Below are 21,229 nucleotides of genomic sequence, written 5' to 3' on the forward strand. Positions count from 1 at the left end.
ACAGTCTACACTAAATAATAACAGCCTTCTGTGTGTGTTCTTCCAGGTATTCCATGTTCTATCGTTTCGGAGACGAGGGGTCCGTCCGTCTTCTGGTTTGCACGGTGATTGGCCTTCTCATAATACTGTTCAACGCATGTTCTGACGTCATCAAACCCAAGCTGACGGCGTGTTGCGTCAGTTGCTGTTCCGGCTCTTCAAAGACTGACCGAATGAGAAAGATCACACGATGGTGAGGGGTATGCGGTTGGCATTTGTAGTAGAGCGTGTGCGTTTTCGTTGGCCTTATAACATAGTAATCATAAAGAATGATAAATTAATAAGGACAACTTTACCATAATGTTGGAGACTGAACGAATAAGACAGAGCGTGCGATAATGAGGAGTATGCTTTTCGCAGTTGTAGTATATAATGTTGTTGTTTTTTGTTTGTTTTTGTGTGTGTTGCGTTTATAGTAATCACCAAGAACTACAAGTTAATAAGGGCAGCTATGAAGACTTAGATTATACAATGGCGAGTGGCATGCTTTTGGTCATGTGTATCCTGTGACTTGTGCGTTAAGATTAATCCCGAATGCTGATAGGCAGTATAGGCAACTTTGTAAGCATGCAGGGACAACACAGTTTCCATTGCAGTACGACACTATGTTGTATGATCTGTTTGACATGAAATACCTTGCAGGTCACTGTACATAGCTGTACTATTGTTCATCGTGGTATACACGGTTGTCGACATAGGACTTCGAGACGTACGGAACTTGATGTCCTTGTCTGGCATTGCGGCCTTCATCGTCATTCTCTACCTCACCTCCGCCAACGCGGCTAAGGTAAGTCGCACGGGCAGTAGTTCCCCTTTGTCACAGGCAGTTGCTCTGCATTGACGGAGTTGTCTCCCTGCCAAAGCGTGAGCTATCTATAGAAGCTCAATGTGTTTGGTACGTCAGAAGACGGCACACCAGTGAAATGTGGAGGAACTGTTTGTGATGGGGTTTGGTTGTTGTTGTCTCTTTGTATGCTCATGGGAAAATTTGCGCACCCATGGCAGGTTTTATAGGGCGACTAAATTAGCTCTAAAATCTTAACCCTGTTTGCGCGAGTGTAGTATGCTTCGTATGGTATTTTTATCTGTTGTCTTATTATTTGTTTTGTCTTTTAATGTGCACCACACTGAAATTTCTCTGTATGAGATAATAAAGTATTCGTATTCGTATTCGTATTCGTACTGGCTTTAATTTGCCTCAAAAGGTGCTTCCGGCACTCGGTTACATTAACATATTTTTAATACAGATTTGAATGCTTATTTGTGTCTATATTGTATATGTAAGAGTATTCGTGTTGTTTTGCTGATTTGTTGCATAAGTTTAAAACCTTCAAAAGTCTTTACAACAGGTTTTTCAGTTGGCACGTAAGCGAAAAATAAAATCTAAAACGTGCTTTTATCTACTGAATAGTTGAGGATTTCTAAAGTAAAGGCCAAACCCAAACACACACACATACACACGACACACACGTGACACACACACACACACGTGCGTGCGTGCGTGCGTGCATGCGTGCGTAAACACTGGGTCATTTTTTCCTGGGTGATCATGTTTAATAGCTGAGAAGAAGAAATTATGCTGCGGGAATAAGTCTTTAAAAAAAAAGCTTATTTTTGTATAGAATTCAGTTGTCATCTTTGTTTTCATTTTCATGATAAAAGTGACGTCGTCTTAATTCCTCCGTTTCTTCACAAAGCCTTCCTCAAGGGCTTCATTAACCGAAAATGTACCGCCAATGCTTCGCACAGCGAGCTTCGTGACGTACACTTCGCGAAGTCGACTTCGTCCGAATTAATATTAGGCTTAGTTTAAGGTTTTCCGCCACGGTTCTAGCCGTCGCCATCGACTTCGTAAGCTTCTTCTTTCTCTGGCTCCTCAGGGCTCCCCACGGACGCTCAACCTAGAGGTCACCTCTGGACCCCTAACCTTAGTCCTTGGGCCCCCTCAGAGGAACTGTAGAGGGTCCAAAGACAAGGAGGTTTATATACTTGTTTTTTGAAGGTACATTCCTCGCCGACTTGTACCCCCCAGGAGCGCTCGTGTCAAAGTTATACCATGTTTTGAAAACTCTGAGCCTTTTACTTAAAATAGTAAGATTAACTCCCTTAACTTGCATCAATACAGATCTGGCAGAGTGCTTTTGGGAAACACTAACAGAACAGGTAGTACGCATAATAACGAATATGAAGTGCGTCCCGGGACCCGCTCTTTTCAGTTTTAGTGCGTCTTGGGACCCCCTCCATGAATTTCGAGTACGTGTTTTCGAGCCAGTCTAGTGCGTATAGGACGCAGGGACACGCACTTTGGCGAGCCCTGCTCCTCCTCATCCTCCACATCGCCATCACCATTGAAGGATTGTGTCTCAGGTAGACTGGCACCCGGTGTTCTGGGGCCTGTCCATACAGTTCGTGTTCGCGCTGCTCATCATCAGGACGTCGTGGGGCTTCTCTTCCTTCCAGTGGCTGGGCGACAGGGTCACAGAGCTCCTGGGCTACTCCAACGCTGGGGCGGTGTTTGTCTTCGGGGAGAAGTACACTGACCACATCTTTGCCATGAAGGTCAGTGATTTTTACTAGGTAGATCGTAAGTAAAGGAGCTCGTTCTTGGATGGAATCCTGGGCTACTCCAACGCTGGGGCGGAGTTTGTGTTTGGGGAGAAGTACAACTGACCACATCTTTGCCATGACGGTCAGTCAGTAAGGCTGTTTGACCAGGTAGATCGTATACGTACAGAAGCTTGCTGTATCAGATAGATCCCTGCTCTTGGGTGGAATCCTGGGCTACTGCAACGCTGGGGCGGAGTTCGTGTTTGGGGAGAAGTACACTGCCATGAAGGTCAGTGATTCAGTGAATCTACGGTGTACGGGTGTGCGGGTTTGACGGGAACACTACCGTAAGACGTTCTATGTAATTCAGGCTTGAAGAGCTTTTAAATATCGTGAACAACTGTGATTGCATGATATTAACAGAGGACATGGCAGAAACTTATTTTCTTTGCCGGAACGTGAACGTTGTTTTTTTTTAATCTGTAAAATGTATTCATTGAATTCTCCAGACACCCCTGCAAAATGCAAACTAATATCTTGAAGGAAAGAGTTATACAATGCTTTGGACTGAAAATCACCATATAATTTTAGGTATAGCTTAGACTTATGAAATCCGAGTCCTTACGAAATATACAGTCATGTTAACAACGGATTTTGTCGCCTCAAATAAAATGACAACAGCGAAGTACTTAATACCTCAAAGTTTGAGTCTAAGTAATGAGATTGTTTTTAGGAATGGTGAGTTTGTTGTTTCATGCGTTACCTCTAAGCTTAAGGCCCAATAAAGTGCCGGAATTTGTTAGTGTCTGACGTGAATGTGGATCGTGTTGTTTCAGGCGTTTAATATACATCAAAGTTTAAGGGTCCTTAATGGGATTTAATTGGTATAAATGTGGATCGTGTTGTTTCAGGCGTTACTGCAAGTGTGAGCTTCAGTAAGGAAATTTAGCTGGTATTCGGGATTTTGCTATTTTATTCATTACCTCCACGTTCAAGCAGCAGTGATGGTATTTTGTTGGCAATTGGAATTTCAAGTTTTTGAGGATTTCGGTGTTTCAGGCGTTACTGCATGTTTGAGCATCAAAAATGAAATTGTATTGGTAATGGGGATTGTGGTGTTTCAGGCGTTACTGCATGAGCATCAAAAATGCAATTTCATTTTGTAATAGGGATGTTGGTGTTTCAGGCGTTGCCGGTGATCGTGTACTGCAGCTCCCTGATCTCCGTGCTGTACTACCTGGGCGTGATGCAGGTGATGATCAGCGTGGTGGGACGCTTCCTCGCCTTCTGTCTCAACACCAAGCCCACAGAGTCCCTCAGCGCTGCTGGCAACATCTTCGTTGGCCAGGTTGGTAACAAATCGAGGGTCTGTTGAGAGTTAGAATGTTTCAAAGAATGTATTCCGTATCGAGCAACTACTTTCAAAAATAAGCCTCGTTATGGTACTAGAGAGAACCTTTGCAAACGATCTGAACTCCGTTCCACGCTATTTGTAGGCGTGTTTGAGAAGGGGTATGGGGGGCGGTGGGGGGGTAGGGAATCAATCTGGAATCACATCGACGCAAAAACTGACAGACACGATTACAGACAGGTAGAGACAGACAGACAGATTTACGGACATACGAGCGCACACACAGACAGAAAACTGAGAGTCTATGTCTGTATCTATCTGTCTGTCTGTCTGTCTGTCTGTCTGTGTCACTGTCTCACACACACACACACACACTTACACACACACTCACACACACACACGCACACACACACACTCACACACACACTCACACACACACACACACCCCCACACACACACACACACACACACACACACTCTTTCTCCCTTTCTCATTCACTCTCTTTCTCTATCACTCACACACACACACACACACGCACACACGAACGCACGCACACGCACACGCACACGCACACACACACACATATATATAAATATACACACACACACACACACACACACACACACACACACACACCACCCTTCTCTCACCCACTCACAAAACCAGAAGCGATGAGCAATACAAAGCAGAAGGCGAACAGAGCATACAAACTAAATCTTCTTTTTTTTAATCTCACGATGTGTCACTGTTTAGACAGAAGCTCCTCTGTTGATCCGTCCCTTCATGGAGAGGATGACCAAGTCCGAGCTGCATGCTGTGATGACTGGAGGCTTTGCCACCGTGTCTGGCTCTGTGCTGGGTACCTACATCTTGTTCGGGGTAAGGAGCAGTTCACTGTGCTGTTGACAGCGTGATTAAAATGTGTTATTCAGGGCTCCCCAAACTGTGCGTCCCTGCATTCCAGGGCTCCCCACGGACGGCCCTCCTAGTGCGTCCCGGGACCCCCACTTTTTATTTTTAGAGGGTCCATGGACCCGGTACCCCACTGCAGAATTTTAGAGGGTCCATGGACCCCCACTGCAGAATTTTAGAGGGTCCATGGACCCCCACTGCAGAATTTTAGAGGGTCCATGGACCCCCACAGCAGAATTTTAGAGGGTCCATGGACCCCCACTGCAGAATTTTAGAGGGTCCATGGACCCCCACTGCAGTATTTTAGAGGGTCCATGGACCCCCACTGCAGAATGTTAGAGGGTCCATGGAACCCCACTGCAGAATTTTAGAGGGTCCATGAACCCCCACTGCAGAATTTTAGAGGGTCCATGGACCCCCACTGCAGAATTTTAGAGGGTCCATGGACCCCCACTGCAGTATTTTAGAGGGTCCATGGACCGCCACTGCAGAATTTTAGAGGGTCCATGGACCCCCACTGCAGAATTTTAGAGAGTCCATGGACCCCCACTGCAGTATTTTAGAGGACCCCCACTGCAGAATTTTAGAGGGTCCATGGACCCCCACTGCAGAATTTTAGAGGGTCCATGGACCCCACTGCAGAATTTTAGAGGGTCCATGGACCCCACTGCAGAATTTTAGACGGTCCAAAAGCCGAAAGGTCCCAGTGTACTTAAAAACATTGTGGTCACGTATCTATATATAGTGTACTGCGAATTGTCTTTTTCATTGAAAACCGTTACGTACCTTAGGTACGCAATAGAGGACGATTGCAGTCTGGAAATGGTATCTACGGTACGCAGGATAAAGGAAATTTAGTGTGTCCTAGGACTCGCTCTTTTAAAATCTAGTGCGTCCAAGGACCCCCTCCATACATTTCTAGTACGTGTTTTCGGCTTCTAGTGCGAAAAGGACGCAGGGACGCGCGCTATGGGGAGCCCTGCATCCTATTCGCACTACAGTAGAAGCCAGAATTACGTACTAGAAATGTATGGAGTGGGTCCCGGTACGCACTTAATCAAAAAGAACGGATCCGTGGACGCACTACATTTACGCTTGAAGCTTTGGGCCCTCTGAAACTCCGCTGAATGGGTCCATGGACCCTCTAAAAGTTCAAAGTGGGGGTCCCGGGTCCATAGGGAGCCCTGGTTATCTTGATTAGTACTCCTGCAGAATTGAAACACTAAAGACCACGCTTGTCCATATTTCTGTCCTTATGTTTAACTTACCATTATCTTCGATTCAGAAGCACAACAAGTTTTGAGAGGCCTGTATCAGTGTCTTTAAGCTTGTTCCAGCCTGTTACATCTGGGCCCATTGGCTTCATACCGCAATCTGAACCTCTTAGACCTATTGAGGCAAAGGCTAGTTATAAGATCTGGAATATCTGGACCCACTGGATTTGTACCACCATGTGAAACTCGTAGACTTATTCATCCAAAGATCTGGAATATCTGGGCCCATTGGCTTCATGCCACGATCTTCTTCTTTTTCTTCTTTGTTCATGGGCTGAAACTCCCACGTTCACTCATGTTTTTGCACGAGTGGATTTTTACGTGTATGACCGTTTTTTCCCCGCCATTCAGGCAGCCATACGCCGATTCCGGGGGAATATGCTGGGTATTGTCGTGTTTCTATAACCGAACGAACTCTGACATGGATTACAGGATCTTTTCCGTGCGCACTTGCGTGTACACACAAAGGGGGATAAGGCACTAGCAGGTCTGCACATAAGTTGACCTGGGAGATCGGAAAAATCTCCACCCTTAACCCACCAGGCGGCCGCGGCCGGGATTTGAACTCACGACCTTCCGATCAGGGGGCCGATGTCTTATCCACGGGGCCACTGCGCCCTTCATGCCACGATCTAAAGCGTGTTGACGTGTTCAGGTAAAGGCCAGTTACCTGCTGGGAGCCTCAGTGATGGCCGCACCTTGCTCCCTGGCCCTGTCCAAGCTGACCTACCCAGAGACTGAGGGCACGGAGATTGATGAAGACGAAGTCTACAAGCTAGCTGCAGGGTATGTAGCAACTCACTATTTTTTAAGTTATTGAGACATCCCAGTGCACTAAGGGATTTATAGAGCAAATCGAGAAAATTCATTATTGAACGAAGCGCATAGCGCTGAGTTCAATAATTATTTTCGAGATTTGCTCTATAAATCCCTTAGTGCACTGGGATTGTTTCAATAACGATATTGTCGGTACCGCCAGAGAAAAAAGAAGATACAACACGCACATTTTGCTACGCGCATTTGAATAGGCATAACTGTGTGGTCAGGTCGTATAGAAGATCTACTTTTGTGTGGGCTGTCTCGTGTGTTGTGCTTTCATCACACGCAAACTCTTGTTTTAATTTCTGTTGGTAAATTCCAGCGTAGCGTTAAGCTAAAGAGTGATGATCTTTCTCTCATTTGAACTCGGAGAAAGGACTGTGCTTTCAGTTATTTGCGGTTCGAAACCTTCATCGAGCTTCGACAGATTGACTGTGCAGAGTTGTGCCCCTTGCCAAGGTCGACGGAAAGCCCATTTTCAAAATAAACGTGGCATGTTTTTCGTGTGGTATCTTCCCTCATCGGGGAGTCTGGTACTAAATATGAACGGTAAGAATGCTCTGAACCCTACACGTATTATATCCCCATCGTTTTATCGTTCACATTTGCCTAACATGTTAATTTGCTGAGCGGGATTTATGTCGTCTGCTAGGCTATTGCACTGAGTCTCATTTCAAAAACAAAAATTGCTCGTCCCGTTGCACTGAGTCTGCACACATAAAGCAGGCTGGTAATAAGTCTTATATGTGGTAAGAACGTTCTAAACCCTACACGTTTTCGATTCCGATTGTTCTTGCCTTAAAATAAACGGAAAGCATTCATTTACTGAACAGATGCAGTCGTATTTCAGTGTAGTCTGCTACGTGCTGATCTAGCTGCGACGTTATCGGAATAACACTTGTGTTTTCTGTTAGCTGCTGGGAATTGTATACTAACTCATCATTTGGTAATGTGGATAATAAGGTACATGCCACCAACATGGCATAATTATGAGAGGAATCTTCGCAAGTCGAAACTGAAAAATTAGACACAGCGGGTTCTATTTTTAGATCAGTGCAACTGTGGGCGGCACAGGCGCATGCAATCTGTCAGAAAAAAAACACTTCTGCTTTAATTGAAAAGCAGGACATTTATGGTCATAATCATTGGTATTGTGGAGAATATATAAGCTACATGTCATTAATTAATTCTGAGAATGAGAGTACAGTCTCGCTTTGGCAAAGGGTGTAAGAATACGCTCTGTGGAAAAGTTAGCGCACTCCAGGAGTGCGCTAACAGATTTAAGCGCATCGCCATTAGCCAATCAACTGGTTCACATCAGTCATGTGACACCAGTACTTACTGACAATTTTTATTATTTAACTTTTTGTTATTTCTGGTGTGTTTTTTGGCCGCCTGTATCAACTTGCTATTAGATTCAAATTCCGTGAATAAACTGCCTGCAGGGTAGAAAGCAACTCAGTATTTGGGTCAATTTTCGTGTATAAAGCTGGTCTCAGGTTAGAAAGCAACTCAGTATTTGGGTCAATTTTCGTGTATAAAGCTGGTCTCAGGTTAGAAAGCAACTCAGTATTTGGGTCAATTTTCGTGTATAAAGCTGGTCTCAGGTTAGAAAGCAACTCAGTATTTGGGTCAATTTTCGTGTATAAAGCTGGTCTCAGGTTAGAAAGCAACTCAGTATTTGGGTCAATTTTCGTGTATAAAGCTGGTCTCAGGGTAGAAAGCAACTCAGTATTTGGGTCAATTTTCGTGTATAAAGCTGGTCTCAGGGTAGAAAGCAACTCAGTATTTGGGTCAATTTTCGTGTATAAAGCTGGTCTCAGGGTAGAAAGCAGTTAACAATTTTACCTGTGTTCATGGATGGATGGATGGGTATTAATGGATGAACGGACAGACTGTGAAACGTACGGAAGGACGGACAGAAAGAACGGATTCAATTCAGTTGCATGACTGAGGACAACAATTTTGTCATCTAAGAAATGTGTGATCAATCTAACACGAGGATGATTGAAAACTATGTGATGGATAATCCCCCCCCTCCCCCCCCCCCCCCAAAAAAAAAAAATCCTCGTCTTACCAGTGTGTAACGTCACCTATTCTTTTTTGTCAGGACGGCTGGCAACGTAATAGAGGCTGCATCATCCGGGGCCTCGGCAGCCATCAAGCTGGTAGCCAACGTGGCAGTCAACGTCATGGCGTTCCTTGCCATCCTCGAATTCCTCAATCATACCCTCATCTGGTTCGGCGACCGTGCTGGGGTGGACGGCCTGAGCTTTCAGGTTGGTGGATTAGACATGAACTAAGTGTAGCCAGGTGTTTGAAACACCCGAATCAGTGACCTTTGAGGGGAGCGGGGGGGTAGGGGGGGGGTGTGCAAAGTCAGTCAAACAGGTGTGAGTGTGGGCGAAGTTAATAGTCTTAAAAATAAATCTACTGTTGTTGAATTACAACGTTTTCAAGAGCGTACTAGGAGACAACAGTAGCCAGAACCTTTCACAAACAACTGTCCTTCGACAGGGGAGGTCTTCTCAGAAAGCCTGATTCGATTAAACTGATGTTTGAGCTTGGACGAAGAGGGAGGATGCGCGTAGATACTTGGATTGCCTCACTAGTCCTGACAAGAGACATAACCAGGCCCTCAGTCTGACACAAGCTATGTTGTTAGGGTGACACAAAATGCATGCGTACGTGCAAACACACACATAAGGATCTGTGTTACATTTTGAATGCGTGTTATCAATAAACATAATAAATGACCCTTGTATTCCTCTCCGGGGGCCCGGTAGCTCAGTTGGTAGAGCACTGGACTTGTGATCGGAAGGTCGCAGGTTCGAATTCGGGCCGGGACGGACACGGGTCAACTTTATGTGCAGACCCAGAGACGGAAGCCATGTCCCACCCCCGTGTCATCACAATGGCACGTAAAAGACCTTGGTCATTCTGCCATAAGTGCAGGTGGCTGAATACACCTAAACACGCAGACACCTGGGTAGCGCGACTCCGTTGCTGCTAGCTTTCCACTGGGAGAAAGCGACCCGAATTTCCCAGCGATGGGACAATAAAGTAATGAAAATGAAAAAAAAAAAAAAAAAAGGAAAATGAAAATGAAAAGGATCTGTGGTAAGTACATGTTGATTGCATGTCATCAATAAACATAATAAATGACCCTTGTATCCCTCTCAAAAGGATCTGTGGTAAGTAAATATTGATTGCGTGTTATAAATAAGGCCCCCCAAATAATAGGTGTGGTTACGGTAACATAGCCAAAAAAAATAGGGTAGGAAGGTAGGCAATCACTTTTTTTTTTAAACTTTTTTTTCTAATTGTGTACAAATTAAACCTACTTGACAGGGAAATAAGTGTGCGACTCGAGCGTTTTCGCTTTCATTGCGTTTTCTGCACTCGTTTTCTTGTTTTTTTGTGTGTGTTTTTTTGACAAATGTAATAAAAAGTTATAGGGTCGGCCCCTAAAAATAGGGTAGGTCGGGTTACCGTAACCACACCTTTTTTTTTTTTTAGGCCTAAACATAATAAAATGACCCTTGTATTCCCCTCAAAAGGATATGTGGTAAGTAGGTACATGTTGATTGCATGTCATCAATAAACTTAATAAATGACCCTTGTATTCACCTCACCTGCAGTTCCTGTGTTCCTACCTGTTCTACCCGGTGACCTTCCTGATGGGGGTGGATGAGCGCGACTGCCGGCGGGTGGCCCAGCTGATCGGGTACAAGATCTTCACCAACGAGTTTGTGGCCTACATCCACATGGGCGACCTTCTGAAGAACAGGGTCACCTTCTACGAATACACCAACACTTATGGCGACAACGCCACTGTCACCAACGACGGTCTGGACATTATCTTGCCGCAGATGAACAACACTGTCCTAGAGGGAGGTTATATAACAGTAAGTAAGGTGTTTTCTCGTGGCTTTCGGACTACCTACCCGTACTTAGAATGCTTGCCCACATCACAGGAGCTTGTATCACTTATGAATACTAGTAGTACTAGTACAGGAAGGATAACGGAGTAGATCGACCGGCGCTTTAATAAGGCCCAAAAAAAGGTATGTTTACGGTAACATAGGCCCAAAAAATAGGGTCGGTAGGTCGGGATTTTTTTTTCTTCCAAAAAACCATATTTTTACGTTATTTTTTTTATTTTATTTTTTTAATTTTTTTTCCCAAATGCCAAAAAAAAGTCTAGGGTCGCGCGAAAAAAATAGGGTCGGTCGGGTTACCGTAAACAGACTATTTTTTTTTTGCCTAATAAGTTATAAGCTCCTGTGCCTACATGCACACAGGAGCTTCATGGCTTAGGTAACGCCTGATAAAACTTTGGCGAAGTCGATTTTGTGAGCTGCACGAAGGTTTGGCGCTGAATTTTCGGTAAAACTGAAAGACTTTTGACGAAGTCAGCTTCGAGCTCAATTAAGAAAGGCCTCACAAACTTCGTGGATATTGGGCTCGACCAGCATAGACTGAGGGAAGATTATCCAAAGTTGGTTCTCTGAGATTCTTGCCACATGTGTCGTGAAACTCGACTGAGATTCAAAAAAGAGCGTTACTACACGGAGCAAGGTCGAGGTTCTTCAGCTGTATCCTTTAATTGCTTGACCGATGAATTCTTAGTCTTTGCAGGACATGCACAGGAGTTGTTTTTGTTTGTACTTGACTGCATATTCTCACACAGCTGGCTCTAATCCAAACGTTTTTTTGTGGAAGAAAGCGTTGTAATTTGCTAATTCCTAATGATGAGGAACGATTATTAAGCCTCTTCGTTCTATGTGACACTGAAACCATAGATCACGAAGAAAGAAAATGTTTTTTTCTATGTTTGACCTAGTATTAAACATAATGACCCACCTGTTTCAATGGTCCAGCTGGTTTCCTCTTTCAACTCCTTATCCTATCAAGCTTGAGAACTCGACCAGAAAGTAAACTGAATGTGTACTTATGTACAGTGCCCCCCCCCCCCCCCCTCCCCTCCCCCCCCCCCCCCCCCACCACCCTTTCAAGACCTCAAAGAAAACATAGAAAATGTGGTCTTCAAAAGGAGGTCAATTTACAGACATTATGAACAAAAAAGGCAAAGTTTTAAAAAAGGAGGGGGTGGGTCCTAAAAGGGGGGTTGCACTGCCGGTGTAATGACCCACCTGTTGAAGTTAAATGGTCCAGCTGATTTCCTCTCCAATTTCTTCCCTCTCAAGCTGGAGAACTCGATCAAGTTTAAAAGCTATTTGTGTTTAAATGTGTACTCACGTACTTGCTTACACGTTCCTGGATTTATAGGAGCGGTCAGAGCTGATCGCCACGTACGCGCTGTGCGGCTTCGCCAACCTGGGCTCCATGGGGATACAGCTGGGGGGACTGGGCGCGATGGCCCCCTCCCGCCGTCCTGAACTCAGCAAGCTGGTATTCAGGGCCATGATCACTGGCTGTATCGTCTGCTTCACTACTGCTTGCATCGCTGGTACGTCTGTCCTTTGATCGTTACAGTCATTGTCTATGTCAGAGTGCCACTTTGAATTCTAAATGTAAAAAGAGACTTGTCGTAAAAAAAGGGGAACAGTACTCCAATTCAGTACAGATGTGGAGGTATTCAAAAGTAACCGTCGCATAATTTTGTGTGCATTCAGTGTTATTTTGTCTGTGCGTGCGTGTGTGTGTGTGTATGTATTTGCGTGTGTGCGTGCGTGCGTGTGTGTGCGTGCGTGCGTGCGTGCGTGCGTGTGTGTGCGTGCGTTCATGCGTGTGTGCCGTGTGCGTGCGTGCGCGCGCGCGCGCGCGTGTGTGTGTGTGTGTGATTTTTTATTTTTATTTTTTTAAATTTTTTTTTTTTTGGGGGGGGAGGGGAGGGGGGGCTGGTTCATCGTACTTATACATATAGGTACATACTGTAACAAGATCGGACCTGACAAAAAACAAGTCGCGCAAGGCAAAACAACAACATTATTTTAGTCAAGCTGTCGAACTCACAGAATGAAACTGAACGCTCTGCTTTTTTCACCAAGACCACATACTCGTAGTTTCGTCAGCCCACCGCTCGTGGCAAAGGCAGTGAAATCGACAAGCCATGCAGAATAGTGCGGTAGTGGTCGCGCTGAGCAGGATAACACGCTTTTCTGTATGTCTATTCTTTTTAGCTTACTGAGTTTGTTTTTAATACAAACATATCATATCTATATGTTTTTGGAATCAGGGACCGACAAGAAATAAGATGAAAGTGTTTTTAAATCGATTTCGGAAAATTAATTTTAATAATAATTTTTATATTTTTAATTTTCAGAGCTTGTTTGTAATCCAAATATAACATATGTATATATTTTTGGAATCAGAAAATGACGAAGAATAAGATGAAATTGTTGTTGGATCGTTTAATAAAAAAAATGGTAATTACAAGTTTCCGATTTTTAATGACCAAACTCATTCATTAGTTTTTAAGCCACCAAGCTGAAATGCAATACCAAAGTCCGGCCTTTGTCGAAGATTGCTTTGCCAAAATTTCAATCAATTTGATTGAAAAATGAGGGTGTGACAGTGCCGCCTCAACTTTTACAAAAAGCCGGATATGACGTCATTAAAGGTCCAGTAGTTTAGTCTGAATCGCTCTACACACAGACACACACAGATACACAGACACACAGACACACACACACACATACACCATGACCCTCGTCTCGATTCTGGGATGTTAAAACATTTAGTCAAAACTTGACTAAATGTAAAAAGGTGTACCTGGAGGTACTGTCATTAGTCATGCACCTCAGTTATATTAATTGTACCTCCACACACACGTGTTAACATGGGATAAGAGCATCCCTTCCCGCATATCAAGAATCAACAGTCGAGCTGTTTTCTGGGCAGAGAGGAAACTATCTTTGTCTGAATTAATTTTGTAACTGCCACTCATACACTCTTCAAAAAAAGTTAAGGATCGGTTGAAAAAACGGATCTAATTATAAAAAAATTGCCAAAAAATTAAACATCGACATAATAATTAAAAGATTAATGTGTTTGAATTAACAAATTAACGTGACAATGAGTCTTGACCTAGAATTTTGTTTGGCAGGCAGAGTTATTTCCCTTTGTGGGACTTCTCAAAAGCTTCTGCATTTTGGAAGAAAAAGGGTGTTTTTTATAGCCCCATGAAATTTGCGTAACGCATGCCAGGGCAAAAGGTTGTAATGCACGTGCTACAACAGGGTCCTGGCTATGAACATCGCTCACCAGCTTGTGTTTAAAGGTTGACACGCTGACACAATTATGCACAGTAGCAACATGCCCCCACGAAGAAAACTGAGCGATTTGGATAGAGGAAGGGCAATAGGATGGCTACAAGACGGTGTTGCTGCCAGGCAAGTGGCCCAGAGGCCTGCAGTGGCTCCCTCTGTCATCATCAGACTAAAACAGAGATTCCACGCAACTGGAAGAGTGCAGGAGCGACAACGTTCTGGTCGGTCCAGAGTCACCACACAAAGAGAGGATCGCTTCATTCAGAGGCAGGCCATGCAACAAAGAATGGCTACGGCAAACAACATTAGGCAACGCCTACAAGCTACCACCAACACTGTTGTTAGTGGTCAGACGATCCGAAACTGCTTACACAACTTTGGCTTGCGTGCAAGGCGTCCAGTCCGAGGAACAACCCTGACTGCTAATCACCGAGCAGCTCGCCGAGCCTGGTGCACTCAACATGTGAGGTGGCAACGTCAGCAGTGGGTTCAGGTGTTGTTTACAGATAAGTCCCGCTTTTGCTTGGAACCTGCTGATGGTCGCATCCGAGTGTGGAGGCGTCGCAGAGAGCGCTTCGCAGAAGGCGCTGTTCTGGAACGACAGCGTTTTGGCAGAGGCTCTGTGATGGTCTGGGGAGGGATCAGCACACGTCTAAGGACACCTCTGTACCATGTAGTGGGCAACTTGACCGGTGTCCGCTACCAGAATGAGATCCTGCAACCCCTGGTCGTTCCAGCCCTCCAAGCGATCGGCCCTCGTGCGATTCTTCAGGATGACAACGCACCTCCCCATCGCTCTGCAGCTGTAAACACCTTCATCCAGCAGGCCAGGGTCAACAGGATGCTGTGGCCAGCCAACAGCCCGGACCTGAACGCCATAGAGCACATGTGGGACGAGCTTTGTCGTCGGGTACAGCAACATCGCCCTCCTCCTGCCAATCTGGGTCAACTGCTGCAATGGCTCCAGCAGGAGTGGAATGGAGTTCCCAAAGCATTCATATGCAACCTGATCCACTCCATGCGCCAACGATGTGTTCAATGCCTGGCACACAACGGAACAGGGCACACGCGTTATTGACACTGATTCACATTGTTGTGAATTCCATTTTCGAGGGTTGTCACGTTTGACACACTCTAGCTAAATTGTCGCTGCCGCGTTCGATCTTTGCTTTGTTTTTCATTACTCCTTGGTTGTTCAATTACATGTATATAATTTTTAAAAACTGAAAGAATTCGGTCTTGTCTGTTTTGTGTGGCGTGCTTGTAAAAAGTGATCCTTAACTTTTTTTGAAGAGTGTATGTCATTCCGCTGCGAAATTCATTCAAAAATAAAATTGGCACTCTGCAGGGGAAGTAGTCAGGCCCTTCATTACATTTAGTCAAGTTTTGACTAAATGTTTTAACATAGAGGGGGAATCGAGACGAGGGTCGTGGTGTATGTGTGTGTGTGTGTGTGTGTGTGTCTGTCTGTGCGTGTGTGTGTGTAGAGCGATTCAGACCAAACTACTGGACCGATCTGTATGAAATTTGACATGAGAGTTCCTGGGAATGATATATATTTTTATTTTTTTCGATAAATACTTTTGATGACGTCATATTTGGCTTTTTGTAAAAGTTGAGGCGGCACTGTCACACCCTCATTTTTCAATTAAATTGATTGAAATTTTGGCAAAGCAATCTTCCACGAAGGCCGGGGTTTGGTATTGCATTTCAGCTTGGTGGCTTAAAAACTAATGAGTGAGTTTGGTCATTAAAAATTGGAAACTTGTAATTAAAATTATTTTTTTATTAAACGATCCAAAAACAATTTCATCTTATTCTTCGTCATTTTCTGATTAAAAAAACATATAAATATGTTATATTTGGATTACAAACAAGCTCTGAAAATTAAAAATATAAAAATTATGATCAAAAATAAATTTCCGAAATCGAGTTAAAATCAATTCCATCTTATTCCTTGTCGGTTCCTGATTCCAAAAACATATAGATATGATATGTTTGGATTAAAAACACGCTCAGAAAGTTAAAACGAAGAGAGGCACAGAAAAGCGTGCTATGCAGCACAGCGAAACCACTACCGCGCTAAACAGGCTCGTCAGTTTCACTCCGTTATGCACAACCGGCGGACTATGGTCATTGTGAAAAAAAGCAGTGCGTTCAGTTTCATTCTGTGAGTTCCACAGCTTGACTAAATGTAGTAATTTCGCCTTACGCGACTTGTTTTTGGTATCTGTGGAGTTGGAAGGTTGCTCTTATCTCATGTGAAAGCATTGACCGAGATCTGTAGTGTTACCTGATGATCATGTTCATGGGAAAGCAGGTGTCTTGACTCAGACTGTCAGGAAACCCGAAACCAATAGAACCTGTGGGGTTATTTTGAAGTTCGATGTGTAACCTTCACATTAACATGAACGTGTGTGTCTTTGTATGTGTACGTACGTATGTGTGTGAGCCTGCGCACGTGCGAGTCTGTTTGTGTGTATATGTATGTACTGTGTGTGTATATATGTATGTAATATGTGTGTGTGTGTGTGTGCCTGCGTACATGTGTGTGTGTGTGTGTGTGTGTGTGTGTGTGTGTGTGTGTGTGTATATAAACTTGGCCAAAAAATTATTGCAACAATTTTCGCACGCTCAGAAAAGCGTTAAATCACAATCCATTTTAATTGAACTTTATATGCTGGAAAAGGTAATTATGTCTACTGTTCATATCATTTGTTCGATCGGTGGTACTTTGTATAGGCATCCCGTGGCAGCCTGTCAAACAAGGTCACCCTTAAAATCGACCTGACAAAAACCAATGCCCCGTATTTTAAAATCTGCAAAAAATCAGAATGTGCACTTACCAAACACTTCTGACTACCATTGGAAAGGCCATTCACTGATTTCCTGTTCAGAGCATTTTGTTTCATGCACCTTACGTCTTTAGTATTTGTGTAGCCTTTTGTCAAAGGCGGTAGGTGTCAACCGTTTCAGGGGCCAAAAAAGGCACGTTTTCCGGCCATTTTTGACGGGGTCCTCCACTGAGAGAGCCATATCTGCTCAGTTCTCAATGAATTGCTTTGGAAATTTCAGAAGTTATGACCAATAGGCTGACCAGAATGTGTGTGGATTTTTGTGAACGTGTATAATTTTTTCAAGCGTGTCGTATTACGTAACTTTTCCGAAAGATCTAAACAAATATTCTTATTAATTCAGGGTTTTAAGGACAACAAATCGTGACTTTGCATGCTAAGCAAACAATGGTTGGGGCAAATGGTGCCAAACGGTTTCAGGCAGATCTGAGTGCTGGTTTACATTTGCTGGAGATGGGAACACGCAAGAAACATTATCTATTCACCGTCAATGGTACCGTATACAACCGCTGGAGAGACTAACAGTTCTAGGCCTGTGCTTGGCTATTTTTAGCCGGAGCACTGTGTTCCGTGCGATACACGCTACGGTGATTTGATGATTGTAAGAGTGTGCGGCGGGCGCGCGGTGTGTGTGTGTGTGTGTGTGTGCGTGCGGGTGTATGTATGTGCGTGTGTGTGTATGTGTGTGTGTGTAGGGAACAGACGCACACGAAAAGTCTGCAGAGAGAGAGAGAGAGTCAGAGAAAGTGAGAAAGCTACAATGATGAGAGAGAAAGAGAGATGAGGCGCATGCGCACGAGATCATAGAGACAGATACAGAGGTAGAGAGAGAGAGAGGGACAGACACACACACACACTCTTCTCTCTCTCTATCCCCCTCCCCCCTCTCTCTCTCTCTCTCTAACTCAGTCTCACTGTCTAACACACACACACACACACACACACACACAATCGGCGCAAACAGACTCACACACACACACACTTACACTGACACACACTGCGGACACACCCCTCTCTCTCTCTCTCTCTCAGTCAGTCTCTCTGTCTCTAACACACACATTATCATGAACAGACTCAAACGAACATACACACACTCACACACACACTACCGCGCCCCCGCTGCAGACTCTTATAAAATCAGCACAGCGCCCTGGCTAAAAATAACATCAGCACAGGCCATGGACTGGTATCTCTACGGTGACTGAATGCAGTAACAAGTCGCGAAAGGCGAAATAACAACATTTAGTCAAGCTGTCGAACTCACAGAATGAAACCGAACGCACTGCTTTTTTCACCAAGACCACATACTCGTAGTTTCGTCAGTCCACCGCTCGTGGCAAAGGCAGTGAAATCGACAAGCCATGCAGAATAGTGCGGTAGTGGTCGCGCTGAGCGGGATAACACGCTTTTCCGTATGTCTATTCTTTTTAGCTTACCAATCCAAACATATCATATGTATATGTTTTTAGAATCAGGGACCGACAGGGAATAAGATGAAATTGTTTTTAAATCGATTTGGGAAAAATAATTTTAATAATAATTTTCTTATTTTTAATTTTTAGAGCTTGTTTGTAATCCAAATATAACATATGTATATGTTTTTGGAATCAGAAAATGACGAAGAATAAGATGAAATTATTTTTGGATCGTTTAATAAAAAAATAATTTTAATTACAAGTTTCCGATTTTTAATGACCAAACTCATTCATTAGTTTTTAAGCCACCAAGCTGAAATGCAATACCGAAGTCCGGCCTTCGTCGAAGATTACTTTGCCAAAATTTCAATCAATTTGATTGAAAAATGAAGGCGTGAAAGTGCCGCCTCAACTTTTACAAAAAGCCGGATATGACGTCATCAAAGGTATTTATCAAAAAAATGAAAAACGTGTCCGGGGATATCATTCCCAGGAACTCTCATGTCAAATTTCATAAAGATCGGTCCAGTAGTTTAGTCTGAATCGCTCTACACACACACACGCACGGACAGACAGACACACACACACATACACCACGACCCTCGTCTCGATTCCCCCTCTATGTTAAAACATTTAGTCAAAACTTGACTAAATGTAAAAAAGACGATAATCGATAATGTTCTTGTGCGTTCCCATCTTCAGCAAATGTAAACCAGCACTCAGATCTGCCTGAAACTTTGGCACCAGTTGCCTCAACCATTTTTTGCTTCACATGCAAAGTCACGATGTTTTGTCCTTAAACCTTGAATTAATAAGAATATTTGTTTAGATCTTTCGGAAAAGTTACGTAATACAACACGTTTGATATACACGTTCACAAAAATCCACACACATTCTGGTCAGCATGTTGCCGTATGGTCATAACTTCTGAAATTTTCAAAGCAATTCATTGGGAACTTGCGCAGATATGGCCCTCTCAGTGGAGGACCCCCTCAAAAATGGCCGCAAAACGTGCCTTTTTTGGCCTCTGAAACGGTTGACACCTACTGCCTTTGACAAAAGGCTACACAAATACTAAAGACGTAAGGTGCATGAAACAAAATGCTCTGAACAGGAAATCAGTGAATGGCCTTTCCAATGGTAGTCAGAAGTGTTTGGTAAGTGCACATTCTGATTTTTTGCAGATTTTAAAATACGGGGCATTGGTTTTTGTCAGGTCGATTTTAAGGGTGACCTTGTTTGACAGGCTGCCACGGGATGCCTATACAGTCGACTCCGGATATTACGTCACCCCTCGGGGGATGTATTTGAGCGACGTTATACGCGGTGACGCTGTATCCGGTTCATCGGTTATAACGTCACTTTTACGCGCGGGTGATGTTATATCCGGAGTCCAAGAGTTATGTCCCTTTCTAAAGTACTGACTGTTTTAATAAAACTGTGCAGAAATGGAAAGTGCATGCATTAGTGTTGTTTAAAAATTACAACAACATATTGTTGTAAGTTTTAAACTAACTTATTACAATAATCTTTAATTCACTTCCTCATATATAGAATTGTGGACTATTCTCTTCTTTGCGTATTTCCAAAACCTGGCTATACCATGAATACAAAATTGTATACACAACATTTTCCCCGAAATTCGGCAACAGTAGTAAACGTACAATGTTGTAGGCTGCATGCTGATTCTGAGACAGGTTGCTGGTGTTGGAGTGACAAGCTCCGTCTGGTTCCATCGTCAATCTCAGTCTTTAATTATAGTGTCCAACGTTATTAGCTTTAAGGACACACACACATATGGATGTCGTTTATTCATATTCTGCTCTCATCTTGACCTGTCCTTGATGTCCGAAGAAATAACAAGTCGCGTAAGGCGAAAATACAACATTTAGTCGAGTAGCTGTCGAACTCACAGAATGAAACTGAACGCAATGCAATTTTTCAGCAAGACTCGTGGCATCGTCAGTCCACCGCTCATGGCAAAGGCAGTGAAATTGACAAGAAGAGCGGGGTAGTAGTTGCGCTGAGAAGGATAGCACGCTTTTCGGTACCTCTCTTCGTTTTAACTTTCTGAGCGTGTTTTTAATCCAAACATATCATATCTATGTTTTTGGAATCAGGAACCGACAAGGAATAAGATGAAAGTGTTTTTAAATTGATTTCGAAAATTTAATTTTGATAATAATTTTTATATTTTTAATTTTCAGAGCTTGTTTTTAATCCAAATATAACATATGTATATGTTTTTTGAATCAGAAAATGATGGAGAATAAGATGAACGTAAATTTGGATCGTTTTATAATTATTTTTTTTTTACAATTTTCAGATTTTTAATGACCAAGGTCATTAATTAATTTTTAAGCCACCAAGCTGAAATGCAATACCGAAGTCCGGGCTTTGTCGAAGATTATTTGACCAAAATTTCAACCAATTTGGTTGAAAAATGAGAGCGTGACAGTGCCGCCTCAACTTTCACGAAAAACAGGATGACGTCATCAAAGACTTTTATCAAAAAAATGAAAAAAAAACGTCTGGGGATATTATACCCAGAAACTCTCATGTCAAATTTCATAAAGATCAGTCCAGTAGTTTAGTCTGAATCGCTCTACTCACACACACACACACAGACACACATACACCACGACCCTCGTCTCGATTCCCCCCTCTACGTTAAAACATTTAGTCAAAACTTGACTAAATGTAAAAATGACGAGAACTTCATGGGTCCTTATACGTAATTAATGTCTATTTGACTTATATTATTATTATTAACGAAGAAGT

At 43.4% G+C, this 21,229-nt stretch overlaps 1 protein-coding gene across 2 annotated transcripts in view; it reads left to right on the top strand.

Moving 5' to 3' along the window:
• The window catches only part of LOC138981454 (solute carrier family 28 member 3-like), a 33,518-nt gene that overhangs the window by 6,466 nt on the left and 5,823 nt on the right, over window positions 1–21,229 (top strand). For both annotated transcript variants that reach the window (XM_070354373.1, XM_070354374.1), the window contains exons 4-12: window positions 47–232; window positions 682–826; window positions 2,407–2,598; window positions 3,773–3,934; window positions 4,692–4,817; window positions 6,780–6,910; window positions 9,054–9,222; window positions 10,585–10,851; window positions 12,236–12,416. In XM_070354373.1, coding sequence (XP_070210474.1) covers window positions 47–232; window positions 682–826; window positions 2,407–2,598; window positions 3,773–3,934; window positions 4,692–4,817; window positions 6,780–6,910; window positions 9,054–9,222; window positions 10,585–10,851; window positions 12,236–12,416 — 1,559 coding nt within the window. The remainder of the gene's footprint in view (window positions 1–46; window positions 233–681; window positions 827–2,406; window positions 2,599–3,772; window positions 3,935–4,691; window positions 4,818–6,779; window positions 6,911–9,053; window positions 9,223–10,584; window positions 10,852–12,235; window positions 12,417–21,229) is intronic.

This window comes from Littorina saxatilis, linkage group LG12, assembly GCF_037325665.1.
Source record: "Littorina saxatilis isolate snail1 linkage group LG12, US_GU_Lsax_2.0, whole genome shotgun sequence".
NCBI lineage: Eukaryota > Metazoa > Mollusca > Gastropoda > Littorinimorpha > Littorinidae > Littorina > Littorina saxatilis.